At 56.5% G+C, this 21,783-nt stretch overlaps 1 protein-coding gene across 2 annotated transcripts; it reads right to left on the bottom strand.

Moving 5' to 3' along the window:
* Positions 1–11,599: 11,599 nt before the first annotated feature.
* On the bottom strand, positions 11,600–21,070 carry SUSD2 (sushi domain containing 2). Of its 2 annotated transcripts, none has more exons than XM_012749323.2 (15): positions 20,966–21,070; positions 19,521–19,725; positions 19,220–19,371; positions 18,598–18,765; positions 17,968–18,142; positions 17,628–17,829; positions 17,389–17,474; positions 17,039–17,307; positions 16,815–16,958; positions 16,566–16,724; positions 15,436–15,684; positions 15,052–15,324; positions 14,559–14,735; positions 14,372–14,474; positions 11,600–14,267 (listed from the first exon to the last, which is right to left on the bottom strand). In XM_012749323.2, exons 1-15 carry the CDS (start codon positions 21,039–21,041, stop codon positions 14,243–14,245), a joined length of 2,463 nt encoding a protein of 820 aa, XP_012604777.1. In that variant the 5' UTR covers positions 21,042–21,070; the 3' UTR covers positions 11,600–14,242. The 2 variants fall into 2 exon arrangements, with proteins under 2 accessions (XP_012604777.1, XP_075852850.1); XM_075996735.1 differs by lacking the exon at positions 20,966–21,070 and adding an exon at positions 20,173–20,942.
* Positions 21,071–21,783: the final 713 nt, after the last annotated feature.

Raw genomic sequence — 21,783 nt, 5'->3', positions numbered from 1 at the left:
TCTGTGCCAGTAAAAGCTTGAACAAAAACCAAGACCCGGCCGGGCGCGGTGGCTCACGCCTGTAATCCTAGCTCTCTGGGAGGCCGAGGCGGGCGGATTGCTCGAGGTCGGGAGTTCAAAACCAGCCTGAGCAAGAGCGAGACCCTGTCTCTACCATAGATAGAAAGAAACTAATTGGCCAACTAATATATATAGAAAAAATTAGCCGGGCATGGTGGCGCATGCCTGTAGTCCCAGCTACTTGGGAGGCTGAGACAGAAGGATTGCTTGAGCCCAGGAGTTTGAGGTTGCTGTGAGCTAGGCTGACGCCACGGCACTCACTCTAGCCTGGACAACAAAGTGAGACTCTGTCTCAAAAAAAAAAAAAAAAAAAACCAAGACCCAAGAAAGCTTTCTCCACCCTGGAGCACGTGGTGCCACATTTAGCTACTAAAAAGCTCTTTGCAAGGCCGGGCGTGGTGGCTCACGCCTGTAATCCTAGCACTCTGGGAGGCCGAGGCCGGCGGGTTGCTCGTGGTCAGGAGTTCAAAACCAGCCTGAGCAAGAGTGAGACCCCGTCTCTACTATAAACAAAAATAAATTAATTGGCCATCTAATATATATATATAGAAAAAATTAGCCAGGCATGGTGGCGCATGCCTGTAGTCCCAGCTACTCGGGAGGCTGAGGCAGGAGGATTGCTTGAGCCCAGGAGTCTGAGGTTGCTGTGAGCTGGGCTGACGCCACGGCACTCACTCTAGCCTGGGCAACAAGCGAGACTCTGTCTCAAAAAAAAAAAAAAAAAAAAAGAAAGCTTTCTCCAGCCTGACACCTCCTATTCCTGACCAGGGTGTCTCACGCTCGGCGCTGTTGACAGTTGGGATGAAATGACCCTTTGTGGGGCCATTTGCACACGTGGGGTGCTGGGCAGCTCCCAGCCTCTGCCTGCTGATGCCGGAGTGGCCCCACCACACACACTAGATGCAACAACCAAACTGTCTCGAGACACAGCCACATCACCCTGGCTGGGAACCACTGCTCTAGACCAAAAATCAGCCCCCAACTACTGTGAATGGCTTAGCCAGCCGCTGGGGGGTGGCTGCCCTCCCTGGGCGTGGCATCTTTGTCCCTGTGTGTCAAGGAGAGGCAAGGGAACTCTTTTGCCCCATCAGGGTGCAACCCCAGCTCCATGGTACCCAATTTGACTCACCTGGGGATGAGGGTGCACTGCCTGGGCTGTCACCTACCACAGGAGCCTGGTCACCACTTGTGAGCTGATGATGGATCCCCACCCTGGCTCTGGCCCGGCTATGTGGAGCAACAGAGCCACACAACCCACCAGCCACCCAAGCACCTCTGGAGCATTTGGGGTCCACGGGCACCTGGGACTCCATGTGCCAACAGTGGTCAGCCCAAGGCAGCAGGAAGCTCTCCAGGGCCCACCTCTCCTCCAACCCCCACGTTAGTCACTGAGCATTCCCACCCTCCGTCTGTCCTGGCTTCATCTCCTTATCCCTCCACAGCCTCTTTGCTGGAGGTGCCACCTCAGTCTACTCCCTACTCATGACGGCAGTAAGCCTTGGAGGTGCACACCTGCTCCTGCCCGAGGTCGTGTGAGCCCTCCTTGGCTCCTGAGCCCCTGCAGGAAGCCCACTTCTCTCCCTCCCTGCTCAGCCCGGCCCCTGCCCACCTCCCACTCAGGTCAACAGCAGCCCCAGCCACCGTGCAGCCCCAGCCCCACCAGAGACAGCTGGCTCTTACACATCTTGTGACACAGAGAAAATCAACACCAAATAATCAACGTCTTCTGATAACATCGCAATCAGTATGGACCAGCTCCTACACGCACAGCTAATGCAGGGCTCAGAGGACAATTCATTGCTTTAAATAGTTACATTAATCATAAGAATCAAAATAAAGCATCTAACTTAGAAGATGGTAAAAGAAAAGTCAGAATCAATAAAGAACAATAAGGAAAGGAGGATGAAGTAGTCAGGAACAACTGAAGTAGAAATTGATAAATCTGAAATCAAAAAAACAGGTCTTTGAAACAAATTTCACGCATAAGCTAGTAGCTAGTGAATTGGTATGACCAAAGGAAGTGTGAAGATACAAAATAAGAAATGAGAATGTGGAAATAGCCACAGACATAGAGGAAGCTGAAAGTATTATAAAAGATTACCTTTATTCAAAGAAATCTGAAAACATGGACAAAATCATTGACTTCCTAGGACAGTATAAATACGGTTGCAATTGGGACATAGAACATATTGTTGTTTATCTGAAGTTCAAGTTTAACTAGGCATCCTGTATTTTTATTTCCTATCTCTGGCAAACTTAAACATAAGTGACAAATGAAATTCAACAATAAGGGGTAAAGGTCTAAACACATCAAAGATCACAAAAGAAATTGAGAACATCACCAGAACACTAGCCTACCCTAAACACCCTTCTGGAAAGTTCCACAGGTTAAGTGTGTTCTGCCATTAGGATCAGAGACATTTCCTGTCAATTAAGCTCCCACAGTGTAGGGCAGGGAGGAAATTTTCCACATCCACTTTGTGAGGCCAGTGTAGCCCTGACCCCAAACCTGGCAAAGGAAACCACAGACTTATTGTGTTATGATGCAATGCAAACTCCTAAATAAAATATTAGCATGGAGAATCCAGTAGCACAGTAACGAGATCTACCTATCCTGGTGGAGCCAACACCAGTCCTGCAAGGAAGGTCTTCTCTTAGTGTGTCCATGAATGCTGCTGTTATCTTGTCTCTCACCAGAGGAGAAAAAAATCACACGGTCATCTCCAAAGAGACTGAGAAGGCGTTTGACAACATATAACAACCATTCCCTATTTTTGTGAGATGGGATCCCTCTTTCTGGAGTGCAGTGGTGTGATCATGGCTCACCACAGCCTTGAACTCCTGGGCTTAAGCAATCCTCCCACCTCAGCTTCCCAAAGTGCTGGGATCACAGGTGTGAGCCAGCATGACTGGCTAACACCCACTCTTGATAAAAATAAACAGACAAAAGAACTACTGAATAAAATGGGAATGGTGGATACGCCCTTAACATGACTACATATTTCAGAGAAATTAATAACAACTATTGGGTGTTAAACATGGCCTGGGTGCTATTCTAATGCTGTATATGCATTACCTCAACGTCCACAATTCTCCGTAATGAAAGGGAGCTGTGATCATCCCAGTTTTACAGGTGAGGAGACTAAAGTACTAATGCTGGCCGGGCGCGGAGGCTCACGCCTGTAATCCCAGCACTCTGGGAGGCCGAGGTGGGAGGATTGCTTGAGGTCAGGAGTTCAAAACCAGCCTGAGCAAGAGCGAGACCCCCGTCTCTACTATAAATAGAAAGAAATTAATTGACCGACTAATATATATAGAAAAAATTAGCCGGGCATGGTGGTGCATGCCTGTAGTCCCAGCTACTTGGGAGGCTGAGGCAGGAGGATTGCTTGAGCCCAGGAGATTGAGGTTGCTGTGAGCTAGGCCGATGCCACGGCACTCACTCTAGCCTGGGCAACAAGGCAAGATTCTGTCTCAAAATAAATAAATAAATAAATAAAGTACTAATGCTCCAAGAGTTACCCAGAATAAGTGCCAGAGGTGGAAACAATAGACATACAGAGAAAATTAATGTCGACCCCTACCTCACACCATATACAAAAATTAATTTGGGATGAATTTTAAGTTGGGCCTGAGTGGGAAAGCTAAAACAACTGCTTGTGCAATTGCTCCAACAACATTTATTATTAATATAAAGACCTCCATTTTCCTCATAGAATTGCATTGGTGGCTTAGCCCATTTTCTGTTGCTTATAACAGAATAACTGAAAGTGGGTAATTTATAAGAAATAAAATTTATTTCTTACAGTTCTGGAGAATAGGAAGCCCAAGGTCAAGGGGGTGCATGTGGTGAGAGCCTTCTTTCTGGTGGGGACCCGCTGAAGGGTCCCTAGTCAGCACAGTGTATCACATGGCCAGGGGCTGACATCGAACCTGCGAGCTCAACTCTTCCCGCCTCATAAAGCCACCAGGTCCCCTCCCAGCAGAACCTATTAATCCACTAATTCATGAATGGATTAATCCATTCATGAGGGCAGAGCCCTCAAGACATAGTCACCTCTTAAAGACCCCACCTCTTTTTTTTTTTTTTTTTTTTTGAAACAGAGTCTCACTTTCTTGCCTAGGCTAGAGTGAGTGCCGTGGCGTCAGCCTAGCTCACAGCAACCTCAAACTCCTAAACTCCTGGGCTCAAGTGATCAAGCGATCCTCCTGCCTGAGCCTCCCGAGTAGCTGGGACTACAGGCATGCGCCACCATGCCCGGCTAATTTTTATATATATATATTATGTGGCCAATTAATTTCTTCCTATTTTTATAGTAGAGACGGGGTCTCACTCAGGCTGGTTTCGAACTCCTGACCTTGAGCAATCCGCCCGCCTCGGCCTCCCAGAGTGCTAGGATTACAGGCGTGAACCACCGTGCCCGGCCAAAGAACCCATCTCTTGACACTGCCAACTGGGGATTAAATTTCAACACCAGTTTTGGAGGGGGCCTTCAAACCATTTTGTGCCTTTATAGAAAAAAAAAATCAAGTGAACCAACCCATCATATTTTCAAACAAATGATAAACATATAATAGTTAAAGTACCATATGAATATATCTAAGAAATCAATCAATCTTGGCCGGGTGTGGTGGCTCATGCCTGTAATCCTAGCACTCTGGGAGGCCGAGGCGGGTGGATCGCTCAAGGTCAGGAGTTCGAAACCAGCCTGAGCAAGGGTGAGACCCCATCTCTACCAAAAATAGAAAGAAATTAATTGGCCAACTAAAAATCTATAGAAAAAATTAGCCGGGCATGGTGGTGCATGCCTGTAGTCCCAGCTACTCGGGAGGCTCAGGCAGGAGGATCGCTTGAGCCCAGGAGTTTGAGGTTGCTGTGAGCTAGGCTGACGCCACGGCACTCTAGACTGGGCAACAGAGTGAGACTCTGTCTCCAAAAAAACAAAACAAAAAAAAGAAATCAATCAATCTTAATAAAAAGTCCAGAAAGATGCCAAAAAAAAAAAAAAAAAGAATTTTGTCTATACTCAAGGAGCACTTCGAAGCAGTAGGAAAAAGATGATTTGTTAACATTTGTATGAGGACAGTGGGTAGCCACTGTGGAAAGTAGTAAAGTGAAATTCCCTGCCTTTTTCTTTATATCAAAATTAATTCCTGTCGTGCCAAAGTATTAGGCATTGAAAAACGAAACCATACAAATATCACAAGAAAACATGAGAAAAATGCGTTTATCACACAGAAATGGAAACCTATTGTCAAATAAAAAAAAAGAAAAATTCATTTATATTTTTAGAGTGGGGAAGATCATTTTAGGCATGCCATAAATGCCAAAGCCATGGGGAAAAAAAACCTCACAATACAAACATGCAAAAATAAAAACTTTGTATTCAAATTTAATATTTATTTTTATTTAAATTTAAAAATTTTTGATGTGGAAAAATATCTTAAAAGACCCATGAAGGCCGGGCATGGTGGCTGATGCCTATAATCCTAGCACCCTGGGAGGCCGAGACGAGAGGATCACTTGAGGTCAGGAGTTGGAGAAAAACCTGAGCAAGAGCGAGACCCCGTCTCTATTAATAAATAGAAAAAATTAGCTGGGCATGGTGGCTCGTGCCTGTGGTCTGTGGCCCCAGCTACTCAGCAGGCTGAGGCAGAAGGATCATTTGAGCCCAGGAGTTTGAGGTTGCTGTGAGCTAGGCTGATGCCACAGCACTCTGGCCTGGGCAACAGAGGGAGATTCTGTCTCAAAAAAAAAAAAAAAAAAAAACAATGAAAAACTTGGGGAAAAACAATTGCAACACATAATATGATGGGGGGCTGGTTTCTTTAATAATTAAAAACTTAAATATTTGGCTGGGCACGGTGGCTCACGCCTGTAATCCTAGCACTCTGGGAGGCCAAGGCGGGCGATTGCTCGAGGTCAGGATTTCAAAACCAGCCTGAGCAAGAGCGAGACCCTGTCTCTGCTAAAAATAGAAAGAAATTAATTGACCAACTAAAAATATATATACAAAAAATTAGCCAGGCATGGTGGCGTGTGCCTGTAGTCCCAGCTACTCGGGAGGCTGAGGCAGAAGCGGAGGCTGAGGCAGGAGGATCACTTGAGCCCAGGAGACTGAGGTTGCTGTGAGCTAGGCTGACGTCTCGGCACTCACTCTAGCCTGGGCAACAGAGTGAGACTCTGTCTCAAAAAACAAAACAAAACAAAACAAAAACAACTTAAATATTTAAAATCAATGACCAAATATCTACTAGAAATACGAGCAGGGGTACAATTCATTCTCTGCAGAAACAAAACTAACAACAAATGGCTATTTCAACACATATAAAGTTGCTCAATCTCACTCAAATAAACGCTGCCAATTAAAACAACAATGAGATCCCACAGAGACTCAGTAGAGAACTCCAGTCCCAGAAGGCTTCCTTGGTGGAATCTTTCCAGAAACTGATGGGAGGAAAAAATACCAGTCTTACACAAACTCGGACAGAACACAAAAGAGGAAGCATTATTCAACTTCTTTTTAACAAGGCGAGTCTAACTTTGAGAACAGAACCTGACAAAAACATTCCCAGAAGGAAACGTGGAGGGTTGCTTGGTTCACCAGAGACGCAAAACTCCTAAACAGCGTATGAGCTAACCAAGGATGACAGCAAACAAAACAAAAAATAGAAAAAGAAAAAAAGGAAAAAAAATATGAGCAAACCGAACTCAGAGACAGTGAAAAAAGAGAATTCATCACCACCAGTGTGGGTTTGTCCCAGGATTGCGAGATTGGTTGACTGTCAGAAAATAATGTCATGCAATTCGTCACTAGAAAGAAGCATCCTAGACCATCTCATAGTGCAGAAAAGCATTTGATAAAATGTGCCGACATTCACTCACAATAAAAACTCTAAGCAACTAGGAATGGGAGGAAACTTCCTCAATCTGACAAATTGCGGCTACAAAAGCCCGCAGGAACTGTCATACTTAATGGTAAAACATAAGAAGCCAGGTGTGGGGGATGGGCAATACGCGTAACCGTAACATTTGTACCCCCATAATATGCTGATAAAAAAAATAAAAAATAAAAAAAGACCATAAAAAGCCTTCCTTTTGAAATGAAGACCAAACTAAGAATCATTTTTGTAAGGCTGGTGGTGGCCCCCTCCCTTCCCTAGATCAAAAAAGAAAAGGTTCACGAGACCAGACCCGACAAGGACAAAACTGCCAGGCCCCGCTGAGAGGAACCACACCCAGAAGTCCACCTGGATAAGAACGTTTCCTCTCCTGGATTCCACAAATAAATACCTGCAGCCTCTATTTCTCAACCACCACCCAAGGCCACAATAGAGAATCCCAGCTCTTCCTGCCACAAGTCCCTAGTCCCGCCCAAAGGGTCTAAAAGGCCTCAGCCCCTTCAAAGATGGCAACTTCTGGGGCCCCCTCTCTTGGGGCCCCAGAACCTCATCTAGGAGTGTATAATAAAGCCACGTGGTTTGGCCCCCACTCTCTCTCTCTCTCTGTTTCTTTTCTTCGCCACCACTGAAAAACCTTACAACCTTCATCACTTCCTTTCAAGTAAAATCAGGGGAAGTCCTAGCCAGTACAATAAGGTGGGAAAAACAAATAAAAGCTCTAAGGATTGCGATGGAGAACTGGAAGCTGTCATTATTTGTAGATACTCTACAGATGAACTGTTAGAAATAGGTGAATTTTGCAAGGTCCCTGGGATCAAGGAAAATATGCAAAAATCAATATTTCTACATATTAGCCACAAACAGAAAACACCTTTTTGAAGTAAAATCGCTTAAAACAGCATTTAAAAAAGTCAAATACCTAAAAGTAAAACTAACAAAGAGTCCAGGCCTGGTGGCTCATGCTTATAATCTTAGTACTTTGGGAGGTCAAGGCAGGAGGCCAGGAGTTTGAGACCAGCCTGAGCAAGAGTGAGACCCTGTTTCTACAAAAAATGGAAAAATTAGCCAGGCATGGTGGCGCATGCCTCTAGTCCCAGCTACTAGGGAGGCCGAGGCAGGAGGATCGCTTGAGCCCAGGAGTTGGAGGTTGCAGTGAGCTAGGCTGACGCCAGGGCACTCACTCTAGCCTGGGCAACAGAGCCAGACCATCTGAAAAAGAAAGCAAACCAAAACCAAACGAAACAAAAAATTAATAAAGCTAGGCAAGAGCCCTACACCGACCACTAGAAAACATAATTGAGAGAAATTAAAGAAGACCTAAGTATATGTGTTTATGGACTAGAAAGTTTAATATTGTGAGAAGTCAATTTCCCCCTCATTTATCTCTAGATTCAATGCAATCCAATCAAAATCCTAACAGTGTTTTAATTATTATTATTGGAAAGCTGATTTAAAAATTCATATGAAAATGTCAAGGACCAAGAGTAGCCCAGGCAGTCTTGAGGAGAAGAACATAATAGTAGACTGGCAGTACCAGATATAAAGAACAAGCTATGGTAGTCAAGACGATTTGGTGTTGGTATAAAGACAGACAAACTGGCCCGTGGAACAGGACAGAGGGTCAGCTGACCTCTGGCAGAGGGAACACAACAGAGCAGTGGGGAAGAGATGCTGTTTCAATAAATGGTCCTGGGTCATTTGGATATCCACATGAAAAAAGTGCACCTTGACCCCTACTTCACACCAAAATCTATTCTATTTGGTTTGCAGATCTAATTATAAAATACTAAGCAATAAAACATTTACAGGAAAACAAAAAACATCTTTGTAACTTTAGAGTAGGCAAATTATTATTATTTTTTTTAAGAGACAGGGTCCCACTCTGTCACCCAGGCTGGAGTGTAGTGGCATGATAATAACTCACTGTGGCCCTGCACTCCTGGGCTCAAGCAATCCTCCCGCCTCAGCCTTACAGTAGTAGGCAAATGATTCTTAAACAGGACACAAAATGCACTAACTACAAAAGAAAAAAATTGATAAATTGGATTATGTTAAGAACATCTATTTAACAAAAGACACCACTAATACAGTGGAGAGGCAAGTCAGAGAATGGGTGAATGTTTGCAGTGCTAGAGCTGATGGCAAACTCGTATCCAGAATCTAGAGAAAGAACTCCTACAAATCAGTTAGAGAAATCCAGACAAGAGAAAAGACTTGAACAGACACTTGACAAAAGAGGAGCTCCAAATGGCCAATCAACATACGAAAGGGTGCACAAGCTCCACTGGTTGTCAGAAAAACAAATTAAGTCCATAATATTCTACCATTACACACCTGTCACAATGAGCTAAAATGGAAGACTGATAATACCAAGTGTTAGCAAGGATATGGCACATAAGAACCCTGGCACTGCCAGTGGGAATGCCAAATGACAAAGCCACTTTGCACAACTGGCCTTATCTACTAAAGCTACCATACATGTACTCATTCCTAGGAAGACTGCTTCTAGAAACTCACCCAACATCAATGCATACATTTATGGTGGGCCAGTGGCTCACGCCTGTAATCCTAGCACTCTGGGAGGCCAAGGCAGGAAGATCGCTCAATGTCAGGAGTTTGAAACCAACCTGAGCAAGAGCGAGACCTGGTCTCTACTAAAAATAGAAAGAAATTAATTGGCCAACTAAAAATATATTTAAAAAATTAGCCGGGCATGGTGGCACGTGCCTGTAGTCCCAGCTACTCGGGAGGCTGAGGCAGGAGGATTGCTTGAGCCCAGGAGTTTGAGGTTGCTGTGAACTAGGCTGACGCCACGGCACTCTAGCCTGGGCAACAGAGTGAGACTCTGTCTCGAAAAAAAAAAAAATGCATACGTTTATGCATCAAAGGACACATAGGAGAATGTTCACAGTAGCACTAGCCGTTATAGTCCCAAACTGGGAACCGCCCCAATCAGCTTCAACAGGAAGACGGATAAACACACTGTGGCGTATCCACTAGATGGAACAACACTCAGCAAACACCAGTTACAGCTTCACACTGCAACGGGGACGAGTGTCACAGGCAAAGGGAGCTGGACACAGACAGTGTCTGCTCCCCGCTTCCACCTTTGTGAAGTGCAAAACCAGGCAGACCGATGCCTGGCGTGAGGAAGCAAGGCAGCCTTTGCCCTGGGGAGGAAGGGAGGGGAGGGCTGACACAGAAAAACGTGCAGGGTGGCGTGGGGTTGCCGACAACACCACTGCCCGTCTCCTGACAGGGTGGAGGTCGCTTGGGCGTGTTCGCGTTGGGTTAATCCCGAGTGCACTCTTATCGGCGCACACATTCCTGTGTGCAATTCATATCTAGGGAACGTTGATGATACCCCATTTATGCCAGGCAGGTTCTACCACAGAAGCAGGACCCACGCGGAGCTGGCCCTGTAGTCTTTGCAAGTGTGTGGTCTTGGTCTTGATCTTGATGCTGGGGCTTGAGAGACACATGGCTGGAAGTCAGAAAGGGGAGGTGGCCGTAAGGTAGGTGGGGGAGCAGAGCTGGCCATTACCCAAGCATAGGCTAGAGCCCGCAAGGCTGGATTGGAACCCTGGTTCTTGTCGCCGTGGGTGACAAGGGCTTCCTGCAGAAGTTGGGACCCTTCAGATTGGGCATAGTGGCTCACAACTGTAATCTCAATATTTTGGGGATGTTGAGGTGGGAGGATCGCTTCAGGCCAGCCTGGGCAACACAGCAAGACTCCGTATGAAAAATTTTAAAAATTAGCCGGGTGTGGTGGTGCACACCTGTAGTCCTGGCTCCTTGGGAGGCTGAGGCAGGAGGATCACTTGAGCCCAGGAGTTCGAGGCTGCAGTGAGCTATAATCACACCACTGCACTCCAGCCTGGCTGACAGAGCAAGGCCCCATCTCTGAAATAATAATAATAATAATAATAATAATAATTAAAAAAAAAGAAGCTGGGACCCTTCCTCCTACACCTGGCCCAGGCGTCAGCACAGCTGAAGGTGGCTCCAGGGCCAGGCAGACAGCTGCAGACCTGGGCCCCGTCTGTGCCGAGGACCTGAGCCTGCAGACAAGCACCAGGGGAGTGAGCTTGTCCCGCCTGCTGCTTCGCGTCCTCTCGTCAAAGCTCGCAGGGGAGTCTCTGTGCGGCTCATCCCACCCAGAAACATGCAGAGGAGAGAACTGGGGCAGATGCCACGCGGCCTGGTCACGTTGGTGCAAGCCCAACAACATTTTCCACCTATCTGGCAAAGAGCAAAAAATGTGCAGGCTCCGTATGTCAGCAAGCGTGTGGGGGCCAGGGCTTCCTTGTGGGGCGGTGGCGGTGTCAGTTGGTACAACCCCAGGAGGGAAATGCATGTGCCGTGCAGCCGCCAATCTACCCGTATGAATTTCTTCCCCGGGTAAACCTTAACTTGCCCACAAAATACAACTGTGTTTAAAGAAGCAGAAGACTGAGCACAGCTTCAATGTCTACCCACTGGGGACCAGTTACCTAAGTTGTCATTGAGGGTTTTTTCACCCTTTGCACGATTTATTCTCAACACTGATGAACCGTGTAGAAGGCTGTCCTTTCACACTTCCGCCTCGGGTGTCATTAGAGGGGCTGTTGCCCTAAAGAAAGAAACTGAAGCAAAATTCCTATGGAGAGTTTATTTGGGCCAAGGCTAAGTCCAGCAGCCGGACACACTTCTGGGTTGCCCTGGCTGGAGAAGAGAAAGGTAAGTGTCCCTCCGCCCCGGGGTGGTGCTGGGACCCTGTGGGTGTCCCACCAGTTTCTATTTGACCCCCCTGCCCCCAGCTCTGTCGCCAGCATGTTTTCAAGTCCTTGGGTTACTGTTTCCTCCACCTCGACTGGCACCACCACGCCGACACCACGACTTCCATATTTCTGTCATTCCAACCCCTTGGGGTTGGGCCACGAGCTCCCGCAGCTGCCCGTCCTCCACGCCCTGGAGCTGCTGAACTGAGACGGCCGCACCGGCTTCGGGTCCCCACCTTGCACACGCCCAGCCTGTGTCCTGCTCCCCTGGAAAAGCCCCTGCCAGGTGGCGGGGCTTCCCGGCCCGGGCTACCCCTGGCACTGGGTAGCCGGGGCCGGGGCCACAGACAGGGCACCCTTCCTCCTGCAGGGGAGGGGAGCCCAGGCTGGAGAGAGGCTGGTGGGGGCGGAGGGAACCCGAGGCAGATCGTACTTTTTAAATATATATTATTTTCTTTTTAGCTTAAATTTGCCGCACAAAAAGCAGGCCATGCCTTGTTCTTAGGGTGAGGTCTGAACGCCTTGGCCTGGTAGGGGAGGTCTTGGTTGGCCCCGGCCCCACCCGCTGTTCCTAAGACACACCTGCCCAGGTCTTCCTCGGAGCCTTTGCCAAGGCTGGGCCGCTGCCTGGAACGTCCTCTCCAACCAGTCAGAGCCCTGAGAATCCACCTGTCTATTCACCTGTCTCGGGGCTGTCCTTGTCTGGGGCACCGTCTGGTGGACCTGCTGAGCTTCGAGGCCGCCCCTGCCCCCCTGGGCCCCCAGCAAACCTCTGCCTGCTCCCACACGCCAGGCCCAGACCAGGCACCTCGCCTCTCACCCGACCCTGGCCTGGGGTGAGCAAAGCCCGCCTTACCTCATCTGCAGGGAGGAAAGTACCTGCCCAGCGGCCAAGCGGCAGGCCGCAGCCCACCCTGCTGCAGCTGTGAGCCTGGAGCAGGGGACCTGGCTAGGCAGGAAGCACCCACCCATCCCCCTCTAGCGTCCTGGGTGACCCCGAACCCTCACTCTTAGCTATTCCCACGCACTTGCCCCCACTGTGCACATTCACCTCCTCCAGGAAGCCCTCTGGACCACACCTGCCCCTGCCACCCAGTTTTCCCGATTCTGGCCCGGACCCTTCACCACGGGCAAGACTGAGCGACCTGATGACCTGGGGTGACCTGTGCAACCTCTCCTACACTCCTGAGGCTGGGGGATGACCGGGCGGCCCTCCCAGGTGAGGGGAAGCGGAGGAGTGGGCCATGCGAAGACCTTGGCGGGCAGAGGGTGGGACCCTGCCCCGGCCCAGTTGCGGGCAGGCCTTCTGCCTGCGCCTCCTCTGTGCTCCTGCCCTCTGCTGCCACCGCGTGGCCACTCCCAGCGCTGCAGGCCACGCGAGCCCCCCCCCACCTGGTCCCAACAGTCCTGCCCTGCCCCCAATCACCACCCTCTCCACGGAGGAGGCCTTGGGGCCTGTGCATCTGTGTAGTCCCCTCCCCGCCACACCTAACGCCACAGGAGGGCAGGTGCTGAGCCAGCTGCTGTGGCACGAGGTCTGGGCTCTGCACCCAGCCCTGGGCGAAGGCAAGGACTCAGATGTGGCCCTGCTAGTGACTGCCCCCAGCCAAGGTGCCAGCTCACCGGGCAGAGCCAGGCAGGGCTGGGGACCAGGCCAGCTTGCCAAGGCACAGGCAGCCCTTCCAAGGAAGGCCAGGGCTGGGGGAAGAGGCTGGCGCCTGCACAGGGGAGGGGCTGGGAGGTGGCCGGGACCATGGCTAGCACACCCCCAGGCCTGGCCCACCCCGGGTCACTGTTCTCATCCACTTGACACAGAGGGAGGCTGGGGAGGGGCAGCGCATCCCAGTGACCTGGGTGGGGATGAACAGGAGGACTCAGACCCAGGTCACCCTGGGTGCTGTTGGTGGGTGGCCCCATGGGGTGATTGTGGAACTCTCTGGAACCAAGGCGCAGCATGGACACCAGGGAAGGAACACAAGGGGCTTGTTTTCTCCTTGTACAGGCAGGGAGGGGTGTTCCTGAGTGACCTTCCAGGAAAGTTAGAGTTAACAAGCCTGGCGGGCAGAGGGCGGTCCCTCCCCCGGGATTCGTGCTCTGCTCTGGCGTCCTGAGGCCTCTCCTCGCCCAGGGCTGGGCCTCCCTGGGGTCTCGGGCTGAGCCTGGGCGTCCAGGACCCAGGCAGCTCTGCTCTGGCCCCACGGTGGGGCACAGGTCTCGGCCTCTCAGGGACCAGACGCGGGCTACGGGCAGCGAGGTGGCAGGGGCGGCGGTGCTGGGCTCAGGACTCCAGGGCCTGGAGGCTCAGGTCTGGGGCCTCAAAGCCAAAAGTATCTGAGGACAGAGAACGGAGCGCTGACAGCACAGGCGTTGGGGCACCGGGCCTCCAGCCTCGGGTCCGAGATGACAGAGAAGGGTTCTAAAGGCCCAGGTGCCAGGTGTCGGGGTCCAGGCTGCGCAGCCCTGGGGCGGCAGGAGCCGCAGGACTGGGTGCGCGAGGCCGCGGCTCTCCCGGAGGCGGGTCAGGGCTGTGAGCCCCAGCTGTGCCTGCAACAGAGACGCGGTTTGGAGGGGCACAGCCCCCCTTCCCCCCCTCGCCGCCCCAGGGTCCTGGGAGGGCGGAGGAGGGTGGCGGGCGGGCGGGGTCTCACATGCTGCCCCTCCAGCGGCGCAGCAGCACGTAGGCCAGCGCGACTGCGGCCACCACCGAGAGGCCTCCGAAGATGATGCCCAGCAGCACCGCGTAGCTCCGTCCTGGAGAGGGGACGAGTGGTGAGGCCGGTCTGGGGCCTCGGGCACAGGGGAACAGGCAGGGGTGCGGCGGCGGGTCGCCCTCACCTGGCTGGCACTCCGGGGTGGGTGTGGACCAGGTGCCGTCGGCCTGGCAGGTGCTGGTGTCTGCCCCGACCAGGCTGTAGCCGCTGTGGCAGTGGAAGTGGAGGGTGGAGCCCACCAGGTACCTGATGCTGTCCTTGTGCCCGTTGAGGGGAGCGGCCAGCCGGCCACAGGACACCACTGGGGCGGGGGCAGGGCACAGACAACAGGCCTGAGCCCAGCCGCCGCCCATAGCCGCCGGCGTGGGGGCCATCCCAGGGCAGAGAGCCCGCCCTCACCCCCGCGCCCCGAGCCCCCACGGCCTGCGCCCTCACCCGGCTGCAGGCTCTGCACCCCCATGGCCCGCGCCCTCACCCGGCTGCAGGCTCTGCGCGCGGTGCTGGTGCAGCAGGTGGGCGCCCCGAGCCCCCACGGCCCCACCCCCACGGCCTGCGCCCTCACCCGGCTGCAGGCTCTGCACCCCCACGGCCCGCGCCCCCATGGCCCGCGCCCTCACCCGGCTGCAGGCTCTGCGCGCGGTGCTGGTGCAGCAGGTGGGCGGCCCGCGTGGCGTTGCCGGTGCTCAGGTTCCCAGTGGCCGCCACGTCGAAGTTGCAGAAAGGATCGTCCCCACAGAGTTCGGCCGCCTCAAGAGCCAGGCTGGGGCTGAGGGCGGCCTCACCTGGGAAGAGGGGCTCAAAGGTGGGGTCGTGCCTGGGTTGGTACAGGAAGTTGCGCCTCAAGAACCAGGAGTCGTAGGTGAGCAGGGAGGAAGCGTTGTGCACGGCCCCTGGGGAGACAGGCAGGCCTGGCTGGGCGTGGGGTCCGAGGGCCCCCAACCCTCCCGGGCCACGCTTTCCCGGCCCACCCTCTGTACCCAGCACAGCCACGGGTCCCTTACAGTCGGCCCCGTACTGGAACAGATCCCGGGGACTGGCGCTTGAGGGCAGGACCTGCCCGCTGCGAAGGGTGAAGTCGTCGGTGGGGTCGCTGTTGAGCGTCCCGAGGAGGCCGCGGGTGTGGGTGAGGAACTTCTCGGGCAGCAGGACGGACACACTCAGGAACGGGCCCTGAATGCCGACCTCCAGGCCAGCCCCCGAAGCCAGCATGACTGAGACCCTGTCCTGGGCAGCCACTGACAGGAACATGCCTGGGCACGGCAGGGTGGGATGGGTCAGGGTCACCCCCCGCCCTGGGCACCGTGCCCTGCCCTCCTGCAGCCCCAGGTGCGGGTGGTGGGCACCCATGGGGCACCTGCAGGGGAGGGGCGTCTCTGGGGCCAGCCCCGCTGACTGTGACTCTACCCCCCAGCCCACGCCTGTGGCGGAGCCCCCAGATGTGCCGCCCAAGGTGCCATGCTGCGCAGCAAGGCTGCCCGTGGGGCCTGTCCCCGTGTTGCTGCGGCCGTGTCTGCCTTGGCCCTTCCGATGGTCTCTGTACCCTCAGCGCTGAGAGGCCCACGCCAGGTCCCCCCTGCCAACTGGGATCCATGTCATTTGCTCAGTTCCCTGGGGCAAGGGGGTCCACGTGGAGCTGCCGCATTTCCAAGTGGCGTCCTTAACCGTGCAGGCTGTGTCCTTGCAGTGGCTTTTGAGCAAAGCCGTGGTGCTGTGCAGCCCAGCGGTGAGAGAGCTGCCAGGGCCAGTCCCCTCCGCACGGCTCCCGGGTTCCTCTGGGCCACAGGGAGGACACATCCCACAGTCCCAGCCTGTCACCGGGCCAGTGGGTACACTGGGGACACCCCCATGGGGGTGGCAGCCTGAGTCACGCCTCTGGCTGTGCTCCTGCCACCTCTGGCCTGGGACCACATCTGGCCTGAGATAGCCGTGGGGGAAGGAGCACGATTCACATGCCACCTGGGCTGTGGCGGCCCCTCTCTGAGCCCCCAGAGGCCTCTGTCCTTGCATCTGAGCCCTGGGCCGCACCCAGCTCCGGCCAGGGCTGGGGAGAGGCGTGGAGGCCCAGGGCTGCCCGCTGCCCCCGGCCCCCGGGCGGGAGGGGAAGGAGGCCCTGCCCAGCTGGACCGCTCACCCTTCAGGTCCATCCAGCTCTGCTCGGCAAAGCTGAGCACCTCCTGGTTCAGCAGCACCTCCAGGGCCCCGGCCCTGTGGGCCAGCCGGACCTCCACCACGTCCGAGTCGTCCTCCTGGACGGCCACAGCGGTCAGCCCCGTGCCGCGGGTCTGCGTGCCTGAGGTGGTGGGCACAGAACGGGGCCCGCTTGGCTCCAGCCTCCTGCCTGCGTGACCCAGAGCCGCTCCGAGCCCAGGCGCAGCCTCACCGTTGGGAGTCAGCCCGGGCTGGGCCCGCGCCTGCACTCTCAGGTCGGTCAGCGCCGCCTCCAGCAGCACGTACTCGCCCCGCCCGTTGAACGTGAACTTAGTGCCGTCGAAGGTGATGAAGTGGGGGTCTCCAAAGGCGGAGGCTGGGGTGAGAGCAGGGGGTCAGGGGGGCCCGCCTTGGCCGGGACGGCCGCTGCCTCCCCAGGCGCTCGCTGGCACCCACCCAGGCGCGGGGGCCGGTAGGTGCGGCAGTCGTTCGAGGGCCGGCGCTGCATGTAGCGGGGGCAGGCAGGTGCCCAGAGGCAGCAGTAATAGAAGCTGAGGACGTCGTAGAGCCAGTGGGACATGCCGGGCACGCGGGGCGGCGTGCGGAAAGGGGGTGCACCCCAGTCGTGGCCCCGGTCAGGGGTGCTGCCGCTGCTGGAGTCAGCCGTCAGGAGCTGGGTGCCATCGGCCGTATAGCAGCACTGCTGGCCCGCGCCGTACCGGGGGCTGGGGGCGCCGGCAGGTCAGGGTGGCCTTTGGGAGGGCCCCGGGCCCCAGCCCCCAGCCCAGCCCCCGGCCAGAGCTCACCTGGCCTGCACGGAGCGCACACAGTGCACGGCCCCTGGGTGGTAGGTGCACACGCTGCCCTGCTCTATGTCACAGCCGTAGTCCGTCTGCAGAGCAGCCAGTGGCTGTCACCTGCCGGCCTCGGGTTCTGCCATCCCCTCCATGACGTCAATGCCACGGGGGGCTCAGACCCCAGCCCCACTTCTTAGGGCCTCAGTGGGGGAGGCTGCCCCTCCCCGTCCCCGCCCTGCGGAGCTCACGTGGAAGCGGCCGGAGTCGGCCCGGGCCTGTGCCAGGGTGCAGGGGCAGTCGGGCAGCTCCTCCAGGAAGTCGGGCAGCTGGTCCTCCAGCTGCTCCCAGGCCCCGCACTGAGCGAGGGCCCAGGCCACGGGGTCCTCCCGGAAGTCACTGCCCAGGTGCCAGGCCAGCGCGTGATCGTTGGTCCAGAGCGCCTGCACGTCCCTGTGGCAGCAATCACGCACGAGCTGGGGGCCGGGCCAGGTCACCCCGCCGTCCCCCTCCCCGCCCAGGCTTCCTGGGCAAGCAGGACAGTTGGAAGGCGGTCAGGCCCCAGCCCGTCCTCTGTGCCCTGGCCCTTACTTCTGCCCTGGGTAGTTCCTGCTGTCGGTGATGCGGAGTGCACCCACTTTCCACTCCTGGTGTTTGGGGGACGCAGGTTCCGGGGTGAAGGTGAAGAAGCCAGAGTTGGAGATGTTTGAGGCCAGGGGGTATAGGTATGACCACTTCGCTGTCCACTCCCCGGAGTACGGCCTCCCTGAGGGGGAAGCCTAGTTAGCCCTGGGGCCCCGCCCCGGACCCTGGGGGCAGGAGAGGGGTTGGGCACTGGAGCAGCTGGACAGGTGTGTTCGGATGGGTGGACAGGTGGTCCCCATAGAAGGACCCTTAGGTCCTTAGGTCACCTGGCTTAGGTGACCACCCACCTCCCCCCACACTCCCTGCCCCTGCTCAAGGCTGGGCCCAGGGCCGTACCAGCTGACCAGGGGGCTCAGAGAGGACGAGGTGGGGCAGGCCTCCTCCCAGAGGGCCGGGCCTGGGCCACTGCCCCCCGGCCCCTACCTGCTCTTAACTGATCCTGACCCCCAATCCCTGCCCAGAGGTCTCTTCCCTCTTCACCCCCATTGGGAACCCCTCACCCATCCCCCACACACCCAGGGCCCCCTTCTCCCATCCAAAGCCCCCAAGGCCACCACCGCCCTCGGCTGGCCTCACCCATCTCCTCGTAGCCCCACAGCTCGATAGTGACGGCCTGTGCGGGCAGCGCCGAGGTGTCCCAGGTCAGGCTCAGGTTGCCTGTGGTGCCTTCCGTGCCGTAGTACTGCCAGCGGGTCTCGTTCACCAGGTGGCTCTTCTCTGTTTCTGACACCTTGTTGGGGTGCACTGGGCAGGGGGTGAGGGGCGAGTGAAGGCCTGAGGCATGCAGGGGAGGAGGCCAGGGGGCTCCTGGGGCGGTGGGGGCCTCCCGAGGACGGAGTGTCACAGCAGCTGGGTGGTCTCCCCAGACCCTTGCGGCAGAAAAGGATGTGGATTCCAGACAGATTGCCTGTCCTCTACCGCCCAGGCCTCTGGCCCCCAGCTGGCTGGCCCCCTACCCTGGCCTGCTCAGCTGAGCAGGCGGGCACTGGCCCCGTGGGGACCCCGCAGCTCCCACTCGCTCCGGCTGGCACGTGTGTCTGGGTGCGGGGAGAGCCGACCCGCCCAGGAGCCCGCCCTGTGGCTGGGTGGGCAGCTGCCGAGGGACTGGTTCAGCCAGAGCGGCAGGGTGCGGGCGGGCCAGCTCTTGGTGCATAGATTAGTGCTGGGGAAGTCCCCGAGGGCCAGGCTGAGGGCTCACCTGCCAGCCAGGTGCCCGCGTGAGGGAAGGAGCGGCCATTGTCCAGCGAGACAGTGAAGGGGATGCGGCCGCTCTCGTAGAGCAGGGGTGACACGCAGTGCACCTGCCCGGAGGAGTCTATGTGGCCACGGGTCTGGATGCTCTCTTTAAACCTGTGGGGCAGAGCGGCATGGGGAACCCATCCAGCGGCTGTCCCTGTGCCCTCCCGCCTGTCCTGGGTCTGAGGGGCTCACTCAGCCAGCCAGGGGTCTGGGCCCAGCACGCAGGGGGATGCGGGTGTGGGGACCCTCGGGCCTCCCACCTGCAGATCACGACGCTGTCTGTGGAGCTGTTGAGCTTCTGCACCACGAAGTCCTTGCCGCCCATCAGGGAGCCTGAGTAGGGCGAGATCTCCAAGCAGAAGTCCCGGAAATCCGAGCAGCAGGTGCTGAGGCCGGTGCAGGTCGGGTGGCAGGAGCATGGCCCTTCCGGCTGCCCACAGCGCAGGGAGCAGCTCTCCTGGGCATCTGGGGAAGAGGCCCCGAGCACCTGGCTGGACGGCTGCCCAGGTGCTGGGCCCGTCTCTCTTTCCCTGCAGCTCGTTAGAGGGCAGCGTCCCCAGGAGAACGCTGGCTGGGCCTGGGATGCACACGGCCATCACGTGGACACAGCGGAAAGCCTCGGGGCCGTGGGGACGGGGCGAATCTTAGCACAGATGATCTGGCTAGAATGCAGCGAGGCCTCCGAACACCCAGCCTCTGGGAGCCCCAGGACATGACCGACCCTCAGCCCCCATGTCCTATGTCCCACGTGGCGTGGCGGGGTCCTCAGAGGGCAACAGCTGCCTGAGCCCTTGACCTGGGTGTGGGGACCTCTCTTGACTCCTCGAGGAGTCCGTGGGCGTGAGCAGGGGAGGCCCCTTGTGCTGGCCTGGGCCAGGGTAGGGAATGGTGCCCAGGCTGAATGCGACCCACCTCACTTGCCCGGAGGCTGAAATCGAGAGCCCAGCCCTTGCGGGGAGGAGGCCAGGGGTGCTCCCTTCCTTTCTGGGGAGAAGGACAATTCCAGCAGGGGCCCAGCCTTGGAAAAAGGAGCCGTCCTGTGGGCCGCATTGTCAGAGCTGGCGGGGAGGATGGGCTGGAGGCCTGGCTGCAGTGGGTGCCGCCACCGCGGGATGGCGCCTTCCCCCCAGCCCGTCCCCATCCCCCCAACAAGGCCGTCAAGGGCCAGGCCTTGGCCCCACTTCACTGAGCAACGTGCCTGGCACTCAAGAGCAACAATAAATGTTTATTGGCAAGGATGGGAAAGCTGGCTCACCTGGGGTGTGGGGGAGGAGGCTGGGAGATGCCGCAAGCGAGGTAAGTGGCGGGAGGGTGATGGGAACGGGGCGGGTGGGGTTGGAGGGTGGGAGGCAGCCCAGGGCTGGGGGCCCTGCTCTGGGGCTCTGGAGTTAGGGGCTTCCCCTAGGCACCCACAATCCTAGCTCCCTGTCCTAATCACGCCCTCCATCGGGGCGCAGGGTGCAGGCCGAGGGCTCTGTGGGTCCTCCCTGCTCCCAGCAGGTGTTGGTTGGGTAGGTCCAGACCTTCCATCCCCGCCAGCAGCCCCTTGACCACAGATCCTCAGGCTTTCTTCCCACTGCTCCTAGCGCAGCCACAGATGGCCTGACAGATGGGCAGAGGCTGGGCCCAGAAGGGCATCGGCCCCGGCCCGGCTGCGGCAGGCAGATGGACAGACAGATGGGCAGAGGGCAGGGTATGGGCATACCTGCTGTGGGCCCAGGGCCCCGGCCGGGGGCTGTCGCCAGCAGCAGCAGAGCCCAGGGCAGGAGGGCCGGCTTCATGGTGCGGCCTGTGTCTGCAGCCGCAGCGCAGTGGGTCCGGGAAGCTCCGAGCAGCGGGACAAGCTCACTCCCGGCACCCGGCCCCGCCCGCCCCAGCTCTGTGGCCCCGCCCCGCCCCGCCCCGCCGGTCCCCTCTCAAAGTCCACAGGTGCCTGCGTGGACCAGCAGGGCCCAACATGCCCCGTTAGCACATTCCTGGCCTGCAGGCCTGGGACTGGGGGGCAGGGGGCTGAACCTCGGCCCTGGGACCCTGTGGGAGGACGAGGGGGACAAAGCCCGCAGCTGCAGGACCTTTGGCTGGCGGGAGCGGGTAGTCCAGAGGCTGCAGCTCAGACCCTGGGGCCGACCCCGCCCTGCGCAGGGAGGCGGGGCTCCCGGTGGGGATGGAGGCTGCAGGATGGGCAGGGCAGGGCTGTCCTTGCTGCGGCTGGATTCCAGCCTCAGCCCTGGCATCCACCTCGTATCTCTGGCCCTCACCCTCTCGCAGGGAGGTGGTGCTCCTAATCCCTGCTCTGGCGGAGGCGGTATCTGTTGGGTCAGACTCAGGCTGAGCTCCAGGCCCAGGCAGCTCTGGGGGGGAGGGCTGGGGGAGGGAGGTGTCTGAGACCAGCTGGGGCCCTTAGAGGAGATAGGGCCCATCCCTAGGCTCCAGAGCTGCCTCCACCCCGCACAAGGGAATCAGGAGAGGCACAGCTCTCCAAGCCACACGTGACCCTTGTTGCTGGTGGAGTTTGCATAATCT

The sequence above is a fragment of the Microcebus murinus genome, chromosome 22 (genome assembly GCF_040939455.1).
Source record: "Microcebus murinus isolate Inina chromosome 22, M.murinus_Inina_mat1.0, whole genome shotgun sequence".
Lineage (NCBI taxonomy): Eukaryota > Metazoa > Chordata > Mammalia > Primates > Cheirogaleidae > Microcebus > Microcebus murinus.
The sequence above is the reverse complement of the archived record's forward strand: the minus strand, read 5'-3'. Positions and strand labels throughout refer to the sequence as shown.

Excerpts from the sequence above, each read along its gene's own strand:
- SUSD2 (XM_012749323.2), bottom strand. The coding sequence starts at position 21,041 with ATGAAGCCGGCCCTCCTGCCCTGGGCTCTGCTGCTGCTGGCGACAGCC. Across the intron at positions 18,143-18,597 it reads GTGGGGCTACGAGGAGATGG|GGAGGCCGTACTCCGGGGAG; the intron begins GTGAGGCCAGCC and ends CTTCCCCCTCAG. Across the intron at positions 14,268-14,371 it reads CGCCGCTGGAGGGGCAGCAT|GCACAGCTGGGGCTCACAGC; the intron begins GTGAGACCCCGC and ends TCTCTGTTGCAG.